Genomic DNA, 21,666 nt, shown 5'->3' on the forward strand with positions numbered 1-21,666 from the left:
TAGATCATTTTAGTTTTTATTGACTCCCTTATTTAGTCTAGGTACTTGCTCGTGCGACGACGGAGAGCATGAAGTTACAAGATGTTTCTCTTATAAAAAAATATCCAGGAGAATGAACTAGAGTACGAATAACGCGGTTTGTCTGTTGCTTCCGGTTCTCAGGATACCGAGAACGATAGCTAACGAGGCTTGATCCCAATTCCAGTTGTAATTAACGTTAAGAGCGGATTCTCCGAATACAGCAGCACCTCAGCTTTTTCCCAACTTTCCTAGTCAATCTATCGGCCATCACACGTAGCATTCGGTTTTAGGACCCAACTCGTATTCCATTTCCTCGTTGTTGTACATATCCATAACCTAAAATACGTTATTCAAATACATACTTAATATTTATGTCAATTTATGTCACGGCATTTTCTAGACTGGTATAACGCAAAGGATATTTCATTTACCGCATTCATGTCTTTCTGCAATTCCTCTAGTTGTTTTTCATGAATGAGTTTCAACTTCTCTTTTTCCCTATTTTGAATCAGTTGCGCGATTCTTCTCTCTTCCATAAATTTTTTCGTGTTGTTCTGCTGTTTTTCTCTAAGCCGACCCTCCTTGATTCCCCGAGTCTTCAACGTTTTATCGTTCATCACTTCCCTCATACTTTCTACCGAGAGTCTCGCTTGTCTCGCGTTCATCTCTTTGATCTCGCGCTCGTGTCGCGCCGTGAGTTGCTTTTGCTGGGCCAGTTGAGCAGCCACGCACAATTTTCGCAAGCTATTCCGTCGTTCCTCCAGATGAGAACGTACCAGGTCACGTTCCTCGCGTCGTTGCCTATCCGCCAATCGAGACCATTGAACTGTTTGTTCGGAAACCTCGCGGCGTACGGTCGGGTCTCTCGAAAGTTCCGCTTTGCTATTGAAACAAGAAACAAAGAAAACGAAGACAGCTGAATCTCTCGTCCGAACGTTCCCGGTAGCGCTAAGAATTGCTCATACTTTTTTCCTTTGATGATCTTCTCTATCGCAGCACAATGTTGTTTCTGGACGGCGAGTTTCTCTTTCTGGTGCCTCTTCTTCAGGGATTCCAGTTCCTTTTGCTGTTTCCTCAGTACTTTTTGGTATCCCTTTTCTTGTCGCAACAATTCCACCGTTATGGGGTTGAATTTCATTTCCTCTGAGAAAAAAAATAAAACGAGCCTGTAAATACGTATTTTCAAGGTGAATCGTCTGAATCGTTTACCTCGTGGTTTAGGTACTTCGCGGTGATGAGCAGGCATGGAATCAGAATGTCCTCTACTGTCGCTCTCTTCTATTCCAAGGCCACGCATTTTATTTTGCGACGCATTTTCAGGTTTCTTGTAGGCCCGTGGTGCCGTCAGCGCGTCCATAAAACCTGTGAAATTAAACTCGAATGAAATCACCTGCCCATCGAGAGCGTCATCGAAGCTCACCTTCGTAGCCATCCGGTACGTAAATCTTGATCTCGATATTACAGAACAGCATTGGCAAGGACATGGGAAAGTTTGCCTCGGTTCGCAGAGATATATGTCGATATCCTGATTGTAGACCGTCTAATGGGACGATTCTTTGACCTAGCAGCTTGCCGTTGGATTCGTCGTAAACGGCGAATCGCAAGGCTGCTAAATCGGGAAGGACGACTTTTCGAAAGAGAAAAGGTTCTTCATTGTACACGGGATTCAGGCCATTCGCTGGAACTACTCTTGTCCGAAATTCTTTACGAATCGTATCTGTCGGTAGACCGTACATCTCTACTTCCACGTACGTTCCGACTTTCTTATCGGATAAAAATTGACCCGCGATTACCTGCGAACACGAACGGAAATTACCACGAATGTTTTTGAATTACAACACCAATGGAATTGCGAAATACCTGGACGCTGCATTGTGTAGCTATTACACCATCCACGGGGCTCTCCGCGAAAGGATCGAAACTTCGATCGGCTCGTCTCATGAAATCCGGTTTCAATAGGTAACCAGAGGAACCGTTATACTCGAATTTTCCCTGATTCAGCTGCATCGGCAAGTCCGCGGTTTGGAAATTTAACGACACCATTTGACAGCCAGCGTTCCAGAAGACCTATTTTCAATGATCGATCGTTGGGACGATACGTGAAAAGGCCATCTGTGTTCGCGATCTATTTGTTGCAAAAATTACCTGTGGCATATAATTCGATGAATCCGCTCGAGTGCCTTTCGGATAAATGCGGCTCATTTGACGCTTGTTATAATTGACGAACTCGATGGCTTGCGTCTTCAAGTAATTCAGGCCAGCGGTTTCCGCGAAGGAAGACATATTGTGATGAATATTCTTTTCTGTACAAGAGGGCACGTACATCAATCTTTTCTCTCTTTTAAGCGCGTTACTGAGGGAAAGCTTTGCCTTACGTTCGGCAATATCGAAGCCCGGGAATTTTATAGGTTGAGCATAGTTGACCATAGAGGATAACCATGGGTGAACATTTGTTGTACTTCCGGTATACGGCTGAACCACCGCTAATTCCAACGTGTCGCCCAAACCTGTGCTAGAACTAGATTGTTGTTGATTACCAGTCGTCGACGATGCCACGGATTCAGCTGTCGAGACCTCTTCCTGAAAAAAAAGCCATTTTTCTTTCGGCAAACCATTTCGTTCGACTCGACATAGGAGAAGAATGTTACGAGTTACACGCTGATAAGTTTGCCAAGGTTGTTAAAATTACCTTTACCGATTGTTGCTCGACGACCGCTGCGACAGACGGTGGTGCGCTCGCATCTTCTTTGACCTCGTCCTCGATGACAAATTGACCTTGTCGAAATAATTCCAACTCGTGCTTCTCCACCTCGGGTTTCAAACGTTTATTCTTTATGAGAATTTTACGTTTGAGCATGCTGGGCGGTGGTAGGGGCATCCCTGGTTCTAGCTGTTTTATCAAACCATATATCAATATATAATATCTCTTTCTGGTTCCATATCTGATCTTGCGCGTATAGTTTCTATCTCTTAAAACATGCCTATGTAATTTAATCACGAGTACTCGAACATATTGTATCGAACAGCAGAGATAACCTCCGATAACAATGAGTGAGAACGCGTTATTCTTGTCCATCGATACGATTCACGATTTCGATTGACGTATTTAATTTTCTATCACGAGATTCGATGAAACATTTTTCCGTCGAAGGAACTATCGTAAGACATTGGAGACCGACGAGAAAAAACTCACGGGAAATTCTTTGAGAGGCTCCTTGAGAAGCAGGTCTCCTAGAATTTCGTCACAGTACTTCGCCAGTTTGTATTGTTGTTTCTTGCTGCAGTGGTTCTCGAAGCTAAGAATGACCGGATATTCCGACGTGACGAACGCAGTGTCTCGAACTGCGTAAATAACATCTCTGAAGAGAATGTCCGTGCACATAGCTTTGCCGTGTGTAATTATCGGTTCCTCGTCCTCTCCTTTGCCATCCCAACAATCCAATTCGACGCACCTTCGAGAGGAACAACGCTACGTTCTAATATATCTGGGTAGAGCAACTTTTACTCTCGTTAACCTTACCTACAACCAGCTAACAACACTTGTCTGTACATCTCAACGCTGCTTTTGCCACCAAATTGTCGACCACTCAGATACGTATTGTGACTCGAGTTAATGTAATAATGAGCCAATGGTTGGTCCATATCCATGTAGACGTCCAGCCTGTCCAAGAAAACAGGCGCGTTCTCGTCGGACATCAGATACCTTATAAAACCATCTTTCGTCATCGTTTCTGAAAGGACGTGATTGCTTCTGAAAGGATGCCATTTCGCAGGTACAAACTAACTCGAACACGTAGCCGATCGACGATTAAAATTTAGCGTAGAAGGCCACGAAATTTGGAAAGCAAGATATTACGCATTGAGTAAAAATCTTACTTTGATTTCGCGCTATTTCGTTTTGTTCGTAATCGTTTATAATCTCTGACGCCCTCTTCTCGTCGTACAGCGGATATAAGATCTCGTTCAAAGTTGGATCCCGTTGCTTCTCGTTTAGAAACATGACCAGTTGTTCCAAATTGATTGTGTCCGCTTTGCCCTGGGTGCTGAGAATATTCAATGCAAATAAACCATCGTTTCTGCGTATATTAACGAATCAATCTCGAATAGCGGAAATATGACGTACGAAAATTATACTTCCTGCACTTACATGGATTGAAACAATTCCTCTATGTCATTCCTCGGGCAAATTTTGTGGTAGAGCGCGTAGAATGCGTCGAACGTGAAATCCTCTGGCTCGATGACATCGTTCTACGAAGTCGTAATCAGAGTTTTAATAAACGTACCACGGGATTTTCTGCACGCTGTGTGCAAGTAATTTATTTGTAAATACCTTGCCGCTAGATAGGCCTAAATCGGCGAGGCACTGATAAACAAGCTTTTCCGTTTTTCCAGATGCGAAAGTTCTTGCGACCACTTTCACCGGAACTTTTCCATTTGGATCGATCAACATTCTAAGCCGCATCCAGCTGGAACATGGCAAGCAAGGCTTTACTTTTCAACAATGTTCCGCCTAACTTTCTCGTTTATATTCGAAAAAGCACGAAATCACGAAACGTTTCCTTTCGTCGAAGTAAGAATATCTCGCGTTTACACTCTCTTACGCAATGCAAGTATCAACATGCAAAGTCGGATATAACAAAAGTTTTCACGGTGGAACTTGGAATGGGAAATCCCTAAAATCAATATCGCGAATAAATAGTCTGCCACCGGAAATTGTTCCTGGCTAATTATTTCATAGCGATCATATTTACGATCAATTGTGTAGGTGTAATTGCATTAGTAAACTCACTGTTTCTTCAAGCACGTAAGCGGGCAAACGTTGTTGGCTTTCACGTTGTGCGTAATCGATCGTACGCCATCCAGCCATATCTGTCATAGGACACAGCAAACACGTGGGCTTATTGATTATGATAATAATTGCTTAACCAATGGATTGGAAAGTTTTTTTTTCGCGATCGATTTAAATACGCCCTTTTTTTTTCTAATTCGACGAATGTCGCGTGGAGTAATCTTATCACTACCAAGTATTCGATAATTTACAGGTCAATTTACTTCGTTTACTAATTTTTCAGAAGAATGATCAAACAGACGAGATTATATATCGAGTAAATTTACCTTAGCCGTCGCTGGATCTGGACAGACGACGTGTTGGTAATTAATATTGGTATAATCTACGCCTGAACAGATGGTTAAACATTTCTCCTCTAACTGCTCTCCGTGTTTCGTGAGAAGCTTGTCGTACAATTTTGGATCCTGAATAAAATTAGAAAATGGTATTCAAATAGTTTACTCGGTCTGGAGTTTAAATAAAATATCAAAAAAAAAAAAAAAAAAAAAGAAAAACGTATATATCGTCGATGGAGTATCCCATTGTTGCTTTTTCTTAAGAGGACATCGTATCAAACGTGTTTTCACGCGGAACACCCCAAATATCGAAATATCAAAACACTTGTAAACCCTCGAAATGAAACGCAAACGTTCGCACCACTTGTGCATCGACTGTTACATGCAGTTGCACTCGTCAAATAAATTTTTAAAAATTCAGTTATGCTACAGTTTCTTTTTTTTTTCTTTTTGTCTCATAATATTCGCGATGCTCAAAGGGAAAGACATTCTTACCTTTGGTAATCCACCGGCGCGTATATCGCTCACTTGGCACAACTCTATCACATCTCCGTCCTATATATGAAATAAAATATGACTCACTGGAATAATTAGATAATATACTCGCGTTTCAATTTTCTATACGACGCGTTGTAACGAAAGAGATGCAGTTTCTTTTCAGGCGGACGCTGAGAATCGGATATAAGAGAAAAGTGCACTCACCTTTCCTTCGCTTTGCCAATAGATAAAAAACCCATATTCATCGACCTTAAACATGCAGTTTAATTCGAGCTCCGTGTTGTCCTTTTCCTCTGACCACCGATCGAACACGCATCCCTGACGAAGCGCTAGCGGTACCTCGATCTGCCAATTGAACTCGAATCTCTTCGTCATCTTTTTTGCACCAATTTGACCGTGTCAAGTCGCACACACGTCAGGTTTCGTCCAATTCCTATTAACGGTTTAAACAATTTTATTAAACAATTCTGAAATTGTGACACGGTTTATCACCATCCTACGTATCATTCGTTTGCAAGCCTCGAAAGAAAGATCTCCCGATCGTATCTACTCCTCGCAAGAGATAAAACACTTTTCGAGTGTAACAGATCTACAGATTTTATTCATCCAACGTAATTATTAAATTACTATTAAGTTCGTCTAACCACATGGACTTCGGTATGAAATTTTCTGCAATTACTAATCGCGGTAATTTTAACAAACTACAAGGTCCGCCGTGTCGTTTCCATCGCACTAGCTCATTGCCGATTCCGAAAGGTTACGAAAGCTTCCAAAGATTACGAAAGTCGGCCGCGCGCCGTGGAATACGAAACGATCTGTGCGGTTACTCTTTGATGCTGTTCATTTATTTAAAACGCGTGGCATTACACATGGAGCGCCAATCGATACGTTGGTTCGATTAACTCGCGTATACGTAGTGTGCCCCTTGCCTTAATAGTATTCTCCCAACCTCAATTGAGTGTTAACCTCCGAGAGAATGAACGCAATACGTGCTTTGGCCCCTTTTACCTGCATCAAAATCCAATTAAACGTTGATCTGGTTACGGGAAGCTCCGTTCAACGTGAAACATCCAACGTTAGTTGGCTTTCTAATGGCGAAATCTCGTTTCATAGGGAATCATCTTTGCGGACAAATCGAGCATCGCGACACCGCAAAATCTACGAGAACATCGGTTTTGTTACTATCGGCTTCGGAAACACGATTCATGGCAACTTTAACGGCATTTTCTCAGCTTCGAACGCTGGCTGCTCTCTCCAGGGACAGAGTTAACCGAATTTCTCAACCCATTTTTCTCGTATATACATTGGAAAACTTGCATCTTATGCATTTATATTACCAGCATCTGTTGGGAAACGTCTTCTTTGTTCTTCTCACGATGGAATGAAATACGATCGGATCGGTCGAACCGATAGCTCGGATAGAGGATGTTAGATCGTCTAGCAAAGGCCATTCGAAATGGACCGCTTTTGAAATCACGGCACAGGTTACGCTACATAACCGTGAGGTTTTCTGTTTTTTCGAACGGTCGATATTGTATCGAAGCGCAAAGGATTTACTGGCATCGTTGCACTGATTGACCTTTATTCCCTGGCTACAAAGTAGGACGAACCATAGACAGAAACGGCTAGGTGAAAATAGAACGATACTAGAATACACCACGGCCTCTGTATCAGGAAATGTATCCTGAACGATTGGCTATGTTTCACGAGTTCAGAGATGGCTCTTATTATCTTCTAGGTGATTAAAATTCGTGTTTGCTAGCACCCGGGCGATACAAAAGAACCCGCTGTAAATGGTTACTAAAGTTTTATCTTTTGTGGACGACTTCGAAGCACGGAACAAACAACGCAATAAGACGATATAGATCACTTACGACGTTAAGAACGTTTCTTCCTGGCTGGCTTGCACATCTTAGTTTTCTGCTACACCTACGACAAGAAAAATCGAATAAATTTGGTAAATGCAGTTTCGCACGTCTCAAGGAAAGAGTCAAAGTCTAAGATTCTATACATAGCAATCGGTATACAAATTGATTTCACGGAACTTTATAATCAAACTTTGGTGAATATTTCACGCCGCTGTCAAACATCGTTTTTCTTTAACTGTTACCCTGTTTCCGGTCAATACAAAGCTCTGCATGTTCCATTCGATCTTTGATACATCAGATTCTTGGAATCGTGTGAAGTATTTATGGACGAAAGTTGAACTAACATCGCTCGATACTAAATTGGATGCAATATACGATATCCCATCTGAATTTTAGTTTTGCCTGGGAGGAGAAAAATCGCAGATAGTTTGTTCGGTACTTACTATCCATAACGCGATGCAATGCTTAACGATATATCGAGATTTATTATTGCTATTGTCGCATAAAACTCCAATGTTGACGTTGAATGTTACAGAAACGCAGTGCTAACGAAGTGCAATTAATAAAACGTTTATCGTTCGTGCAAGACTGACTATCATTCGGTAACTGGATTTATCATTCGCGAACGAGAAAGGTCGAGCACCTATCAATGTCTCTATCGTCTACGGATATCCCGCCCCGTTTTATCGAACATTATCTTAATTGACGCAAAAGGAAGTTTTGTAAAAGTCAGCTAATGACGTCTGGCATTTATATTGAGTACTATGCGTAGAAGAATGCCTTCGCGATTCGTTTGTATATTATTCCTTCGTAGCTCTGTATTCGTTTAAAAATAAAGCTGGACCCTAAATCTCTAGACATTCTTTACATACCTCTAAGAAGAAGGAACAATGACTGTGTACAGTGAAACCAAACGTGAGTACGACAAAGACCGGCGAAACACAAAAGAAAATAAAAGCGAAGAAGACTGTAAGGAAACGTAACTAAATATCCGAGTGTTAGAATTTTCAGAACGTTCTCTAGTCTGATCCTACTTGGAATAAAAACGATATGCTTGGCTATAAATATTCAAAGAAAGGCCAAAGCTGATGCTGGTTTCTGTCAATATCGTTAGAGGAATAACACTTACTCATATATTCATCGTCACATCGCTAGTCATTAATTATACTTTAAAAAAAGAAACGTTGAACGTTTCGTAATTGCAATGTAATTTCCAAGAACTAGTAATTCATCGAAGGTTTAATCGATGAAACATAAAGAAATTACGCGAGTCGATACAGCGAATTCGTTCGTATAGTTATAGTCGTAGTTGTTTTATTTTATTTTCCCCACGCTCCACTCACCACTACACCGTATACCTTTGTATAAACCGGTTGTAGTACATATATACGGAGACGATGCGTAAACAGACGAGCGTTACGAAAATAATGTAGGAGTGCGGCTCGTGCCGGGCTTCTTTTCCTTGGCACGATGAAAACGTTTCTGGCGCCTGACAGTAAACGAATTCCAAGGAAGGGGCAGATGTAACGTAGTATCATAAGCGCGCGATTCTCTTCAGTTTACTTAATGGTAAGTGGTGATCGAGTATTTTGGTCGTGGAAGCGGAAGAACGTAGAATGCCGTAATATCTTGTGTCTTTGTTGATAGTCTACGGCATTGCTGAAACGGTCGATCGTAAATCTTCTCCATAGTAACTTTTTCATTGTATTTGATTAACATATCATTTACAGGTTTAAACGTTCAACTACGTGCAAGCCTGTTAACTCTAATAATCCCATTCTTCCGATAATACCAAGTCCATCGTTCAGTTTTAAGTGTATTTAAAAGATAATGAGCAAACACGATTAAAGATATTCAAGACGAAGGAAACTTCGACCTTCTATGGAGTGAAGTGGTATTGCTGATATAAATAACGTTGTTTTATTACAATCTGCGAGTGTTAATTTTAAGTGGCGCACGAACTAAAGCCATTAAACGAGTTATGTATCGTGCGAGCAATCTCGTTGAATCATGAAAGATCCAAGTTATGTGCGTTACACGCTTATGCAATATCACGTAACGCCTTCACCCTGAACTCGCGCACGCTGAATGAAATTATTGCACGATAAAAGCTTCCTGCGAATGAATAGAAATCGGAAGCAACAGACTAGACGCGTGTGTTCTATCAGTTTGATGTTTCCTCGGCTTCATCCCTCGACTTCTCACGGCAGGCTTTTAAAATACAGCATTATCTCTGAACTAGCCATTACATGTTACGTACACACGTTCGTAAATACAAAGTAAACATTTGCACATTGATAAGTGGAACACGGTGAAAAAATATTTGCACAGACGATGAATACCGGTGTTACTTGAATTTGGAGCATAGGCGATTACACAGAGAATGGCCAGCGAGAATTTCTTCACGCCCCAGATTAATCGACAAGTGACCGTGGTTCAATTACCGCTTGTGGATCTGTAATTACATAACTTCCGGTGAAGGATGAGTTGAGCAGGCGCGACATTGACCGCTCAATCGCTTAATACGCTGGCCGGTCTCCTCAAGAAGAGTGGAAATAAATGAGGGTCATGACCCGTATTGAGCGAGAGTAATGGAAGAGATCTCGCGATTCTTTCAGCCTTCAATTCCAACTATTTCGCAGTTTATCCGTTGTAGACGTTGGTACCTCGTAAACTCATCAACACACAGTTCTAATTTGATTATTTCGGCGTAGAAAGTGTATGATTCGTTAGCAAGTTAATTCGAAGTTTAAGTGAAGTTTTGAATTTTTTCTCGAAAAGTTATTATATAATTATTTACAAGTTGTATAATTATTCAATCGTCTATAGTCTATGTCAACTACGATGCTACGCGTTTGTGTTTCGTTAACAAGTATAGTCGATATCACGTGGATATTTATAAACCAAACACTTCCAAACAATAGAATAAAAGACCTCGATAAACCATGACGCGATTATCTGCGAAAAGAACGCGAAGCTGAGGTATCGGTCACGACGAAGATATCCGCGAAGGACGGCAATTACATTTCCTCGCGCCTAACAAGCGTAATATCCGAAGCGGCTATTTTCTATGCTCGTGTAAAGCCCAATCCCCTCCAGCGAGAAGGTCAGAAGTCAGGAAAAAAGGAGCAGGAAGGGGGAGAGAAGCAGATAAAGTGCTTGATGGTGGGTGACAAGCTAATATCGAGGATGGTAAGGTGGCCGAAGGGACCGACTAGGAGGCAATATCTTGTAATGGATGTGATGTTCCTCGGCAAACTCATACCATGGAAGGTTGTGCATTTGCCTAACCATTTATCTACCACGCTTCTGATTCCCTTGACCTCGAAAATCCCTCCGGAGATCTACAATCAGCGCCGTGCGAGTCCTCGCCGTTTTTCCTCTTTTACATTCTTACCTAACGTCTTATCGTACGTTGGTCGCACGACGCAGCTATCAATTAGCAAATCGTGCACTCGTCACGCTTGCCACTTGCTACGATACGTTTATCTGGCTATGTGTTTTACTTTCTAGGAATGTGCGCTCACGAAACAAGTCACAAGCGAAACGCACGGAATGTAATGCTCGTGGGTCAGCACGCATGAGCGGTACGTAAACGCACGGGGAAGACAAACAGAAGCAGGACCGATGGCGAAGAGAAGGAGGGAGGGAGGCAGAGGAGCGTTCAGATGAAGAGAGCAATAGGAAACGAGAGAGATGAGGTGATTAGAAACAACAACAAAAAAAAAAAAAAAAAAAAAAAAGAAAAAAAGGAAAAGAAGAAAGAGAAGAAAGTATATAGTTTGAGATAACTGGCGGTTGACGAACGCGCGTGTATCTCGTAAATGACGCTCTGTGCTAGCGGTTATCCAGTTGACAAAATCCCGTTTATTGCGACAACGTTTCAATTACGTCTCGAGCGAAATGAACGAAACGAGTTGATCGAATTGTATACAGCTTCCATACAAATTCGACACGTTCGTTCGCTCCGAAATCGACTATACATCTAGGTCTGTGAATCGTCAATTACGTCTATGCCACGCTCGACGATTCTCCAACATTTGATTCTACATAAATTTATAAAACGTCGACCGATAGTTTATACGGTTAGCAAGCGTCCAAGGTTCCGGATGAAACGCAATGTGCCTGTGACGTGCAGTAACCATGAACGGTCGTGTACGATGTCGAGCGCGCGCACACACATATACAGAGACGCGCGCGCGCGCGCGTGTTCACAATCACACATGGGCGTACTATGCCGTGAACGAAATTTCTGTAAGGTGTCTTGCCTTACCGTGTGCGAAATTACCGGCTGACTGATGGCAACAGTCCCATGGCGATTCGATTACATTCTATCACGATTCCTCTTGCGCCGGTCTGCACACTCGAGTGCCCACGCACTCGACTTCTCTACTCACGAAAAAATAAAAAAAAAAACGAACGAACTTTACAGAAGAAGCGCGCGTTTCTTCGACTCGACACTGAACGCCTTTCAGGCGCGGCGGAAGAAACTGACGGTGCGACACCGTCTGTTGACGGGCAAGCCACTAGCCTGGCTCGATACCGTCCTTTTCTCCTGCGCGCATGTGCCGCCGTGACACAGCTTGCCGCTCTGTCTTCGCTTTTACTCGGTTAGTAAAAACGGTACCTGCCTTTCGAATTGCACGGCAACTATTTCGTGCAATAAATTGTCACGAAATGAAACGAAAGGAGCGATTCCGCTGGTATCGCATTACGCCCAAGAAATGTTCGATTTCGTTGCTACTGTTATCACATCGGTGAATACGTAAATGTATTTGTGTCCGAGTAGGAACGGTACGATTCTACTTCGAGACAAGGAAACTGAAATCGTGAAATACGTTTGAATGGAAACACTTTTCGAAATGTGTATAGAATCTGCGTGTGAATAACGATTGGTTAGTCTAAATATTTGTATAATTCTAATTGGAAAGCGAGAAAGCATACAAGTTGGTTTTTTCGAAAATTAATATTCGAAATTATTTGAAATCGAATAAGCTTCTTATTTAATTTCATGGATTTCTGCGTTCGGATTCGGGCCACGATTTAATCAGAATTAGGATCTCCGTGTATAAAGATCTTGCGGTTTTACGGGTCAAGTATTTTTTCTTATTATCAAAATTGAGTAGCGTTATATAAATTTGTAAGGCTACGATGAAACATTGATTCGGGCGCGCAAAATCTTCGCATTATATATTCTACGTTTCTATAATACTCTCAAATATATTCCAGCAAATAATGGGAGTGTGAATCAGAGGATATAAATATCTTCCTGGTGAATAAAACGAAGACAGCTATCTATACCTGGAGACAGATCATATGTAAATATACTTGCCACTCTGATCTACAGCCACTGTAACAGAAATAAAATAGGAACGCGTTGTATTAACCAAGTATCTGGAGCGAAAGATCAAATGCTTACTTTTCACCTTCTCTTTTGTCACTGATAATCGTCGTTGATAAAAAGCGAAATGTTGCTTTCTCAATTACGCGTTTAGAAACATATTCTTCAAGTAGTAGCATCAAAAAATATGCGTAATTGTTGCGAAACAATTAGTTAACCGATTATACGCGTGTCTCGTTTTTCCAATCAATTATAACGATCAGTCGTCGTATCTCGATCCAGCGTTTCTTCTTCTTTCATTGTAGATTACGTATACAATTAACGATAAAGTTGACATCTGGAATACCAATTTCGTTCGTTAACAAAGCTAAAACTTGCCACTTGTGCCGGAACGACGCAACTTTGTTCGTTCAAACGAAAATCTGTTTACCGGAGAAACTAACTTCGCGTTTCCTAATTTTTTGACGTACAACAGAATGCTTCGACGTGCTTCGTCGTGTACCTTAATAGAACGGGAAACTTTGTTACTAAAACCTTTTAGCCCTATATACGAAACTATCCTTAATCCTCGTTACCTAGTAGCGAGTCAAAGTTGTATCGAATCGCATCGAGTTAAGACGACGAGACGCGATGGATAAACCGACGAAAGGTGAAAAGCAATTACAACGGTTATCGGGCGAGTGTACACTGGAAAACGGCGAAAACCCGCAATTGCTGCTGGATAACATCGGCGCGCTCTCTGTGAAGCTTGGCTCGAGTAAACGTCGGTATTCGGTATCAGAAATCAGGCGTCGATAAGAACGAATTCACGTGAATTATGAAACGAGATATCGTATCAGCGTGGTAACGACGAGAAATGTCCAAGTAACATCGATCGCTCCGTATACGAAGATGAATGGACTTGGCTTTACGATTCCTATTGGTTTAGTAGACCGAAAATCCCTTTGATCGCTTTGGACGATGACGTCGAGGAATCTTCTACTTGGCCGTTCCCACTTTAGAGGTCGATACAGGTTCGGACAATTTCTTTCGATGGACCATTCCTATTTGTCCGGGAAGAGTCCATACGTCGAATAGAATGACAAAACACCTTCTTTGCACGTTTTGATCAATATGTCTCGTATCGATGCGTTCGTTTGCAGTACGACTGGCTAGTAATGAGTTTTCTAATCACACAGAAACCTCATGCAACGAAGCTAAATACGAGAAACGGTCGCAGTCTTGAGAGATAAACCAATGTTAGGTAGCAGCTTTTTCCTGTGGAGGATGTACCTTTTCCTGCGGAGGAAGTACGCTCAAGTGCAGTGTCCCAGAGAGAATTAAACGACAGAACGACTCAATGATGTTTTTATACGGCGTCTAAATAACTTACTACAGTTTGTAAGACAATTCTCTCGTAATTCATTTTTCCATAAAGACATCGTGTATCGATGTTACTCGGTTAATCTCGAAGCAAACTACTTTAAGTACTCTAGGAATTCGCGGTAACTCAGAAACGTTTTCGCATAAATCTGAATCCGCTTTTCAACCGCAGGAAATTTCTCTCTCGAACAATAGGAATCTCACGTACGCGCGACCGAATATGCGATCAAGATCCATACGCTCAAGAAACTCCTGTTCCGTGTGACGTGCGCGGTCCGATTAGTATCCTAATAAGATCTTCCTACGTGCTTCGTTAACTTTGCGCGCTGACAAATTTTATTCCGGCTGACGTGGAAACGCGTTTAATCCCGCGAAAGTCGTTGCCATAAAAATTCAGTCGTAGGTCACGACGTATCTCAGAGATGCATGAAAAATGTTGCTATTTAACGCAGGTGTTAGATCATTCCTGCATGAACTCTGTCAGGCACAGGACCAAAGGCAGATGCAAAAAGTGTTCTACCTTTTTCTCATTTTTCACCCATCTTCTCCTGCTTCTCTTTCTTTCCTTCCTTACTTATGCCGAGTTTCCAGCGGCATACAGACATGTAGTGTATCGCATAACGACTACTCTTCTTCGATATAGCTTGTGATGTATATGTTTGAAAATATTTATTTATTAAAAAGAAACTTTTTTTACTGCGTGTCCGACAAATTAACCATCTTAGGTGAAGAAGAACGTATCGTCTAGAAATACATTTTCCAAGTTTGGAAATAAATAGAGGTGAAACCGGTTTTGAAAGAGAGAGTAACATGGAAAGCAAATCGCAGGAGTGAGCATACATACCATCGCTACCGTTGAGAAATAAGCATGCTTCTTTTTTTAGACAAACCGGCTAACTCGGCAGACCGCAGGGTGTAAGCCCTCGTTTTGAATATGGATGGCAGTTCCCTTTTTCGGTGCCGTCTCTCGTTTCTCTCACTCGCTCGCTCATTCTACTCCACTCGTCCTCTCTTCCTTCTCGTCTATTTCTCTTAACCCTCATTCCGGCCTCCCCTGCTACAAAATTAACTCGCATTCCGAGCTCCCTTTGATGTTACACAAAGTGTCACTGACCATCGTCTATGTTTGCGGTGCAACTGTGCGCATGCATGTATATGTATTAAATTCGGTACACTTGTATTCGCTTACCGGATTAACGATACATTCCTTTATCCGTTCTTACACGATTTGTTTACACCTGTGGACGAATCTTCTCAGCCTTAAGCGTTATTTTCGAATGATACGGAGCAGCGGTTCTTGCTGGTTGACGGACTTCCGGGAAGTCGCAAAGTCCTCATGCACGCAAGTTATTACTATATTATTTGAATAAAAAATATTTAGTACGTGTATTTATTTATTTATTTATTTTTGGTAAATCTCTTCTCTCAAAATTTAAAGATCGTCGACGAGCATTTTCCTCATTTATTAATGCAGTTTCAACCTCTGTGAGAAGATATCGTTGAGCAGTTTTAAACATACATATTTGGCACATTACGGATTTTAATTTCGTGTCAAGTCCTGAGGGTTCGTGACAAAAAAAGGTTATTCAAAGGAGGTCCGTGGTAGACAAAAGAACGTTAACAACCGCTGGTGTAGAGTACGCCCGAGTGACGCGAATTATACGACTACAAAATATGCATGTAGAATTTCGGAGGATTCATACATCCGCGCGCGCGCGCGTGATGCTTCACGCACAAAAACGAGTAGAAACGGTTATTTAAGAGATCGAGAATTCGCCAAGCTCACATTCGACGATAAGTTTATTCTCGATATGCATATATATTTTACTTTTTGAAAGGTTATCAATTTGGCTTGACTTTCAATTCAACAAACAATATTGTTTGTTTAACCTGTTTGTTTCAGAATCGTAATTTGTAGAGACGCATTGCTGTGACATGTGTCGTCGTGTAACGTGCACGTGTTACATGCATTGCATTGGCATCCGCATGTACATTTCCTCGAGGAACGTGTTTCGGAAAGAGACGAAGCTATTTCGTAATTGCTTTGCTTCCTTGATGACTCTATCCGAGAGTAAAACCAAGTGACCTGCTCATTCATGATATGAGCCAGTGACTTATGTCAGTTACAAGACTTCTGGCAACCTTAGGACTTTCGATTCGATTATTTCTCTGAATACTTTATTAGAAACGTTTCACGTTTCGATCGATCCACACCGCCAATGGCCAACTATACCATTTGGTTCAAAATTACCTTTTAATGGAGCCGAGAAGAATAAAAAGTAAAGTACGACGAAATCGGATTGTCCGTGCTCCGCTTGTCTTGAGCTTGACATTAAGTACAGAAGATTGAACGTATTAAGTTCTACACCTCCCAGGCTTTCTACGACACGCGAAATGAGCCTTAGAAAATTATTACTACGTGTAATGAGTCATTTAGACCAGCTACTAACTACTACCATGTAAGTGATGGCGCATTCGTTTAATCATCGGATTTACTGTATTAACTTAATTGCTTTCTTCCTTCATTCTACGGCACAATACCTTCGTTTGTAATTACTAGCATCTTGCAATGGGTCGGTGTAAAGGAAAATGGAAACACTTGTGCAACCGTGACAAAGTAAAAGCATTTCTTTCTTTTAATTTGCTATTTCATCCGAGAACCGGGTAAAATTTCACACGGGGTTCGAGTAATCGTACAATTTTTTAAAAAATCGACGCAACTGCACGGTATTCGCGATTACTTGTAACTTTTGTCAATCAATTTCAAAGTTAAATCGGCAAATTACGATGGCTGTTCTGCTCGCCGTCCTACTATTTTCATAACGTTACATGCATACCCGTCAGTAGCAAATTTAATCTTCGATGAAGACGTATTGTTCGACTCGAATACGAACGAACGAATCGAACTCACAGCAGTTTAACTCTATTGTATCGAATATTATATTACATGCAGCCACGTTTCAGAACAAATTTCTGGCGAATATATTACCATGGTGATTTTATTCAGCTCCCACTATTTTTTCTGTCGTTTCACGCCATTGCGGATGATAATGGAAGATCGGATCGAATGCGTCTTCACTCGTTGCTTTCATCGATATTCGATGTTTTTCTAAAATGGCCCCAAGGGTAGGACGACAGCGTTCGTTTGCGGAATTTAATTCGTTATTAAACGTTAGACATTGCGCAAGCACCCTCGTTGGCTGAAGTGTAAGAAAGGCAACGACGCGCGTCGTACAGATGTGTAACCGGTAGCTGTTTAAATTGGACGCATACATGGCACATCATACAGAAATTCGTTCCCTAGAGGCGAAGTTAACAGCGGCGGAGCAACACGGCCTCACAGGAAATTCTCTTACAGAATGGATCATGAGATGCATCTACCACGAACGAACCTCTGATAAACACCGTGAAAATTTTCCCTAACGTTGTCTAAATATTGTCGGATGATTCTTCGGATATCTATCGTTTTTCCATCATTTTGCGATACGGTCCGTGGCCTTGATGGAATTTGTCCTGCAGCTGGCCCGTTTACAATTTCATCGTTTGCTATTTACTTTACTAGAAACGTCCCTGTGCAATTTGCATTCCAACAAATATCCCGAGCCACCTATTGAGTAAATGGATGATCGAAATGTCGTAGGGCTGAAAATAACGCTTGGTTCGATGCGATCAATTTAAATGTGACAAACCATCGTTATGCATACATCTAAAAGGCTAATATCGGATCGCTCGTGATCAACTAAGTTGGACGAGAAATACGTTCCACGTAATAACTTTTCGCCTATACGAATACGATTGATACGAATTGAAATCACATGCAGGTTAAACTTCCATTTAATTCGATATGCGTAGCGTGATTGCAAGTTTTTAGGAATATCGGAAACCAGTTTGCGTGACCGCAACGGATTAAGAAAATATATAAATGGAAAAACTTTTTGCTACACAAACTTCTCTCCCCGTTTTCTTTATTTTCATCGTTTTAACTTTCGTACTACGATGCTGCTATATAATGGCGGAGACACCGTGCAATTTTATCCTCAAGTCTGTCGCGTCTTCTACTCGACATCCTCGTTCTATTACTTTTATGAATGCATCCTCCTCTATTTCATTTAAATTTTAACCTGCCCGCGCCTTTCATTTTAACATTCGCATTATCACATCCTCGAGTTTCTTGACATTCCAGGTTCGATCTTCGCCCGTTCGAATTCCAGTCGGTTTTAGATTAAGCAAATTGCTCGCCGTTTAAATTTCCAACGCTTCTTTCTTGTTTTGTAAGGAATATGCTTTCAAGTAAGCTTGTCAATATCGTGAACGAAGATGAATCGCCCTGTCGAATATGTCGCGAAAGACGTCGATAAAAATTTTTAAAAGGAAGGATCGATGATCAATATGGATAACACTGCGCGAATCTTTGCATCGAGTGTAATTAGTCTCATCCAGTTACTGTAAATTCGATTTATTCGCCCGTGCGAAAATTTTAGCCGCAAATTTTCTCTGTTCCCGGATGGAACGGTGACGCCTCTCCGAAATTGTGAGAAAATGTAAAAAAAATGTCATTCACGAGCAAACGAATTTCACGGTTACATGACCTTATGTCGAGGTGCAGGCATTTTAACGAGCACCTGACATTTTTGGTGATACGTAACCGCGATAAAATTGGTTCGGTCCGCAAAATTGACCAATGTGATCTTCTCACGCGAGTTGCTATAACAAGTAAAAGTTACTCTAACAATTTCGCGAAGAACGTGATCTGCACGCTATATGTAATGTTCCTTTATTGAGTAATTAACTAATCAACCGCGACCGGTATAGCGAAAAAAGCGTTTTCGCTGAACGACAATAGCCATTATTGCTTTTTTCAATAATCGACGGAACATCGATTCCTGAAGGCCACCGGTTGAAACGAATGTGACGACCGCAAAACCGGCTGTTCCTAGTTTGGCGAGGCGACCAAACTTGAACGATCTCGAACTTGTTTCATGAAAATCTAGTAGAGTAAGCGATAAAAAATATGCTACAAATACCTCCTTGGCAACAAATTAATTCCTTTCCTCCTACCTTTCTTCCTGTCTGACGCGTACGGAGTTCTAAGTCCATGCATCTTGAAAGAGGAGAAAATCTAGTTGAAGAATGTACTTGATCTGAGAGCCTTTTTAGCTCTTAATGGGGTGTGAGATGAATGTCTCTTTGGCGTCTCAAAGAGAGAGAAAAAAAAAATAGCAAGAACAGTACAGCCCATATCTGGCTCAGATGAGCGCGCCAGAATTATATCGAGAAATAAAAAATAAAAAAATACTCTAGAAATAAAATACCGTATTTACGCGTAAACTCTGGAAATATTTGGACAGCTGTGACACACTGTTGTTTCCCATCGAGTATGAAACATAACCGTGATTTGAAAAAAATATCATAAATGTTACATAAAAAACCGCCAAGATTTTGATATCGGATATAGGACAGACACGTGGTAATTCTACGAGGTACTATAAATAAAAATTACAAGCGATCTATATTTTTATTGCACCAGTGTTGAGAAGTTGGAAAAAGAATTTGAATTTTATTATCCCTTTGTATAATACAATCTGAAGTGAGGAAGAATATTAATTAAATATTCTTGGTTGTGTAATTTATATGACTTTTGCGCAAGAAGATACGTTTTAAAGGACGAAGAATTATACAGGTTGTATTATTTTAATGGATCCAAGCAAATATTTCTTATATATTTATTTCCTATATACCGAATATTTCAAACAAAACTTGTTGTTTCAAGGGGAACGTCTTCTGGCGATTATCAGACTCGTCTAGGTGGTGGCGTTTTTCGAGATGTCTGTAAATTTCTGCATATTTCAAGGTGATCTCTGTTTTCTTAAATGGAAGTACACATTTTTTTCTATACATCATTCGATGTAGCTTTAAATTTCCTACAAAAAGGTATTAAGACATTTGTATCTGAAAATGCCCAGTTAAAAATATTCCAATGTTAATGTCGTCCAACTGTGTGCATGAAAGACAATGGAAACATAAATATGAAAGCTATCTACGTTATCTTTCCTTGTCTTTCATACGATAAATTTTACAAGATTCAAGCTAAGTTTTCTTTTCAATTAATCATTCTTTGACCCAAGTACCTTAATACCTTTTTGTACAAGATTAAAAAATACATCGAATGATACATTAAAAAAGAAGAATAGTTCCACTAAAAAAAAAAAAAAAAAAAAAAGGAAAAGAAAAAAGGAGAAACGCACATCCAGTTGGATGAGATTTGTTACCATCGCAAGATGCCCTCATCGAAACAAAGTAAGTTTCATTTGACTCATACTTCCGAATAGCCTATATTTTACGAGATATTTGTATAGATCGATTAGAATTAGCCATCCTATGTAACCGACAAATACAGATGAAATAAAACTATAAAAAGGGCAGTAAACATAATGTGAACGCGATAAAATTAATAGAGTCAGGGTGCCGAGTTCGAACGTTGACATTTTAAAATGGAACATGAGAACTATATAAAGATGACGAAAAGTTGGAGAATGCAGTTTTATATGAAAGTAATAAAAACGAGATAACCATCGATGTACAAGTACGGCAGATGAATGAAACGATGTAATGTAGGCGTTGATATTTTCAATATCGACTACTCGACATTGGATTAATAACAGCACCGATAACGATTACGAGTTGTAATCCAGCCACTGATTAATTAACGCTACTAAGCTGCATCCTTTCCAGGGAAAATGTCGTTCTACTCATACACTTAATATCTATCCATGAGAATAGAAAAACGATTTGGGAAAAATGTCAACAAAAAAATATATGCTTCTTCCGGTGTGTCCAAGTTTTCATGTGTATGATTATTGTAGAATACACATCCAGTCGGAAAGTAACGTTGAAGTTTTCTATCTGCCAATAAAAAGGAAACGGAGGAAAACCGAGGAAATTCGAGAGAAACAATATAATAGACTTTTAGAAGCTGCTATTACAATTTAACTGAATATTGGTTTCTCAAAGATAGCCACGGTTAGTTAGGTTTAATTGTATGCTGCAACAGTACCGACTGTTAATTAGCAGGGACAATAGGTTTGTAACAATAAAAGGTTTTTCTCGTCGATGACAATGGTCACTCTGATCAACTTTGCTCGTGATCAAAGTGAAATTCGCAATTTATATTGGACGATCACGTTAACTAATGCTAATAATACTTATAATTCTTTGTACTCGGTAATGTTTGGCGTCCTAATATTTATTTGACCTGGAAGTTTCAAGGAACTAGATTAACTTCTTGCTTTTTTGTCGTAGATTAGTTAAATATCATTCGTTGGACTTTTCATCGTAACATCAATCGAACGATTTTGTTAGAAATTTTATCAGAAATTTATAAATCAGTTAAGTAGTATCTATCCGTAGCATGAAAATTTCTATCTGCAAAGACGTGTATATTTTATGATCTTT

General features: G+C 40.5%; 2 protein-coding genes across 12 annotated transcripts in view; one reads left to right on the forward strand and one right to left on the reverse strand.

Moving 5' to 3' along the window:
* On the reverse strand, nt 1–12,068 carry LOC139987328 (1-phosphatidylinositol 4,5-bisphosphate phosphodiesterase). 6 transcript variants are annotated; one of them, XM_072003457.1, is made up of 20 exons: nt 11,785–12,064; nt 7,518–7,572; nt 5,848–6,076; nt 5,641–5,700; nt 5,137–5,274; nt 4,811–4,890; nt 4,352–4,487; nt 4,169–4,269; nt 3,898–4,064; nt 3,542–3,752; nt 3,215–3,473; nt 2,711–2,911; nt 2,397–2,601; nt 2,167–2,324; nt 1,882–2,088; nt 1,442–1,814; nt 1,231–1,383; nt 987–1,164; nt 453–903; nt 1–357 (listed from the first exon to the last, which is right to left on the reverse strand). In XM_072003457.1, exons 3-20 carry the CDS (start codon nt 6,016–6,018, stop codon nt 289–291), a joined length of 3,318 nt encoding a protein of 1,105 aa, XP_071859558.1. In that variant the 5' UTR covers nt 6,019–6,076; nt 7,518–7,572; nt 11,785–12,064; the 3' UTR covers nt 1–288. The 6 variants fall into 6 exon arrangements, with proteins under 6 accessions (XP_071859558.1, XP_071859557.1, XP_071859553.1 ...); XM_072003456.1 differs by having other exon boundaries at nt 987–1,383; nt 11,785–12,068; XM_072003452.1 differs by having other exon boundaries at nt 2,167–2,601; nt 11,785–12,067.
* Nucleotides 8,919–21,666, forward strand: part of LOC139987333 (uncharacterized) — a 19,083-nt gene continuing 6,335 nt past the window's right edge. Inside the window, exons 1-3 of one of the 6 annotated variants that reach the window (XR_011799832.1) lie at nt 8,919–9,080; nt 9,242–11,212; nt 12,741–13,500. Coding sequence is in view for 5 of the 6 variants with exons in the window: in XM_072003462.1 (XP_071859563.1) it covers nt 11,180–11,212 (33 nt within the window). In the remaining variant the exon portion in view is untranslated. Of the gene's footprint in view, nt 9,202–9,241; nt 11,213–12,740; nt 13,501–21,666 lie in introns of those variants that run through there. The other 5 variants (XM_072003462.1, XM_072003463.1, XM_072003464.1 and 2 more) reach the window with 5 other exon arrangements.

The sequence above is a fragment of the Bombus fervidus genome, chromosome 5, assembly GCF_041682495.2.
Source record: "Bombus fervidus isolate BK054 chromosome 5, iyBomFerv1, whole genome shotgun sequence".
In the NCBI taxonomy this organism is placed as follows: Eukaryota; Metazoa; Arthropoda; class Insecta; order Hymenoptera; family Apidae; genus Bombus; species Bombus fervidus.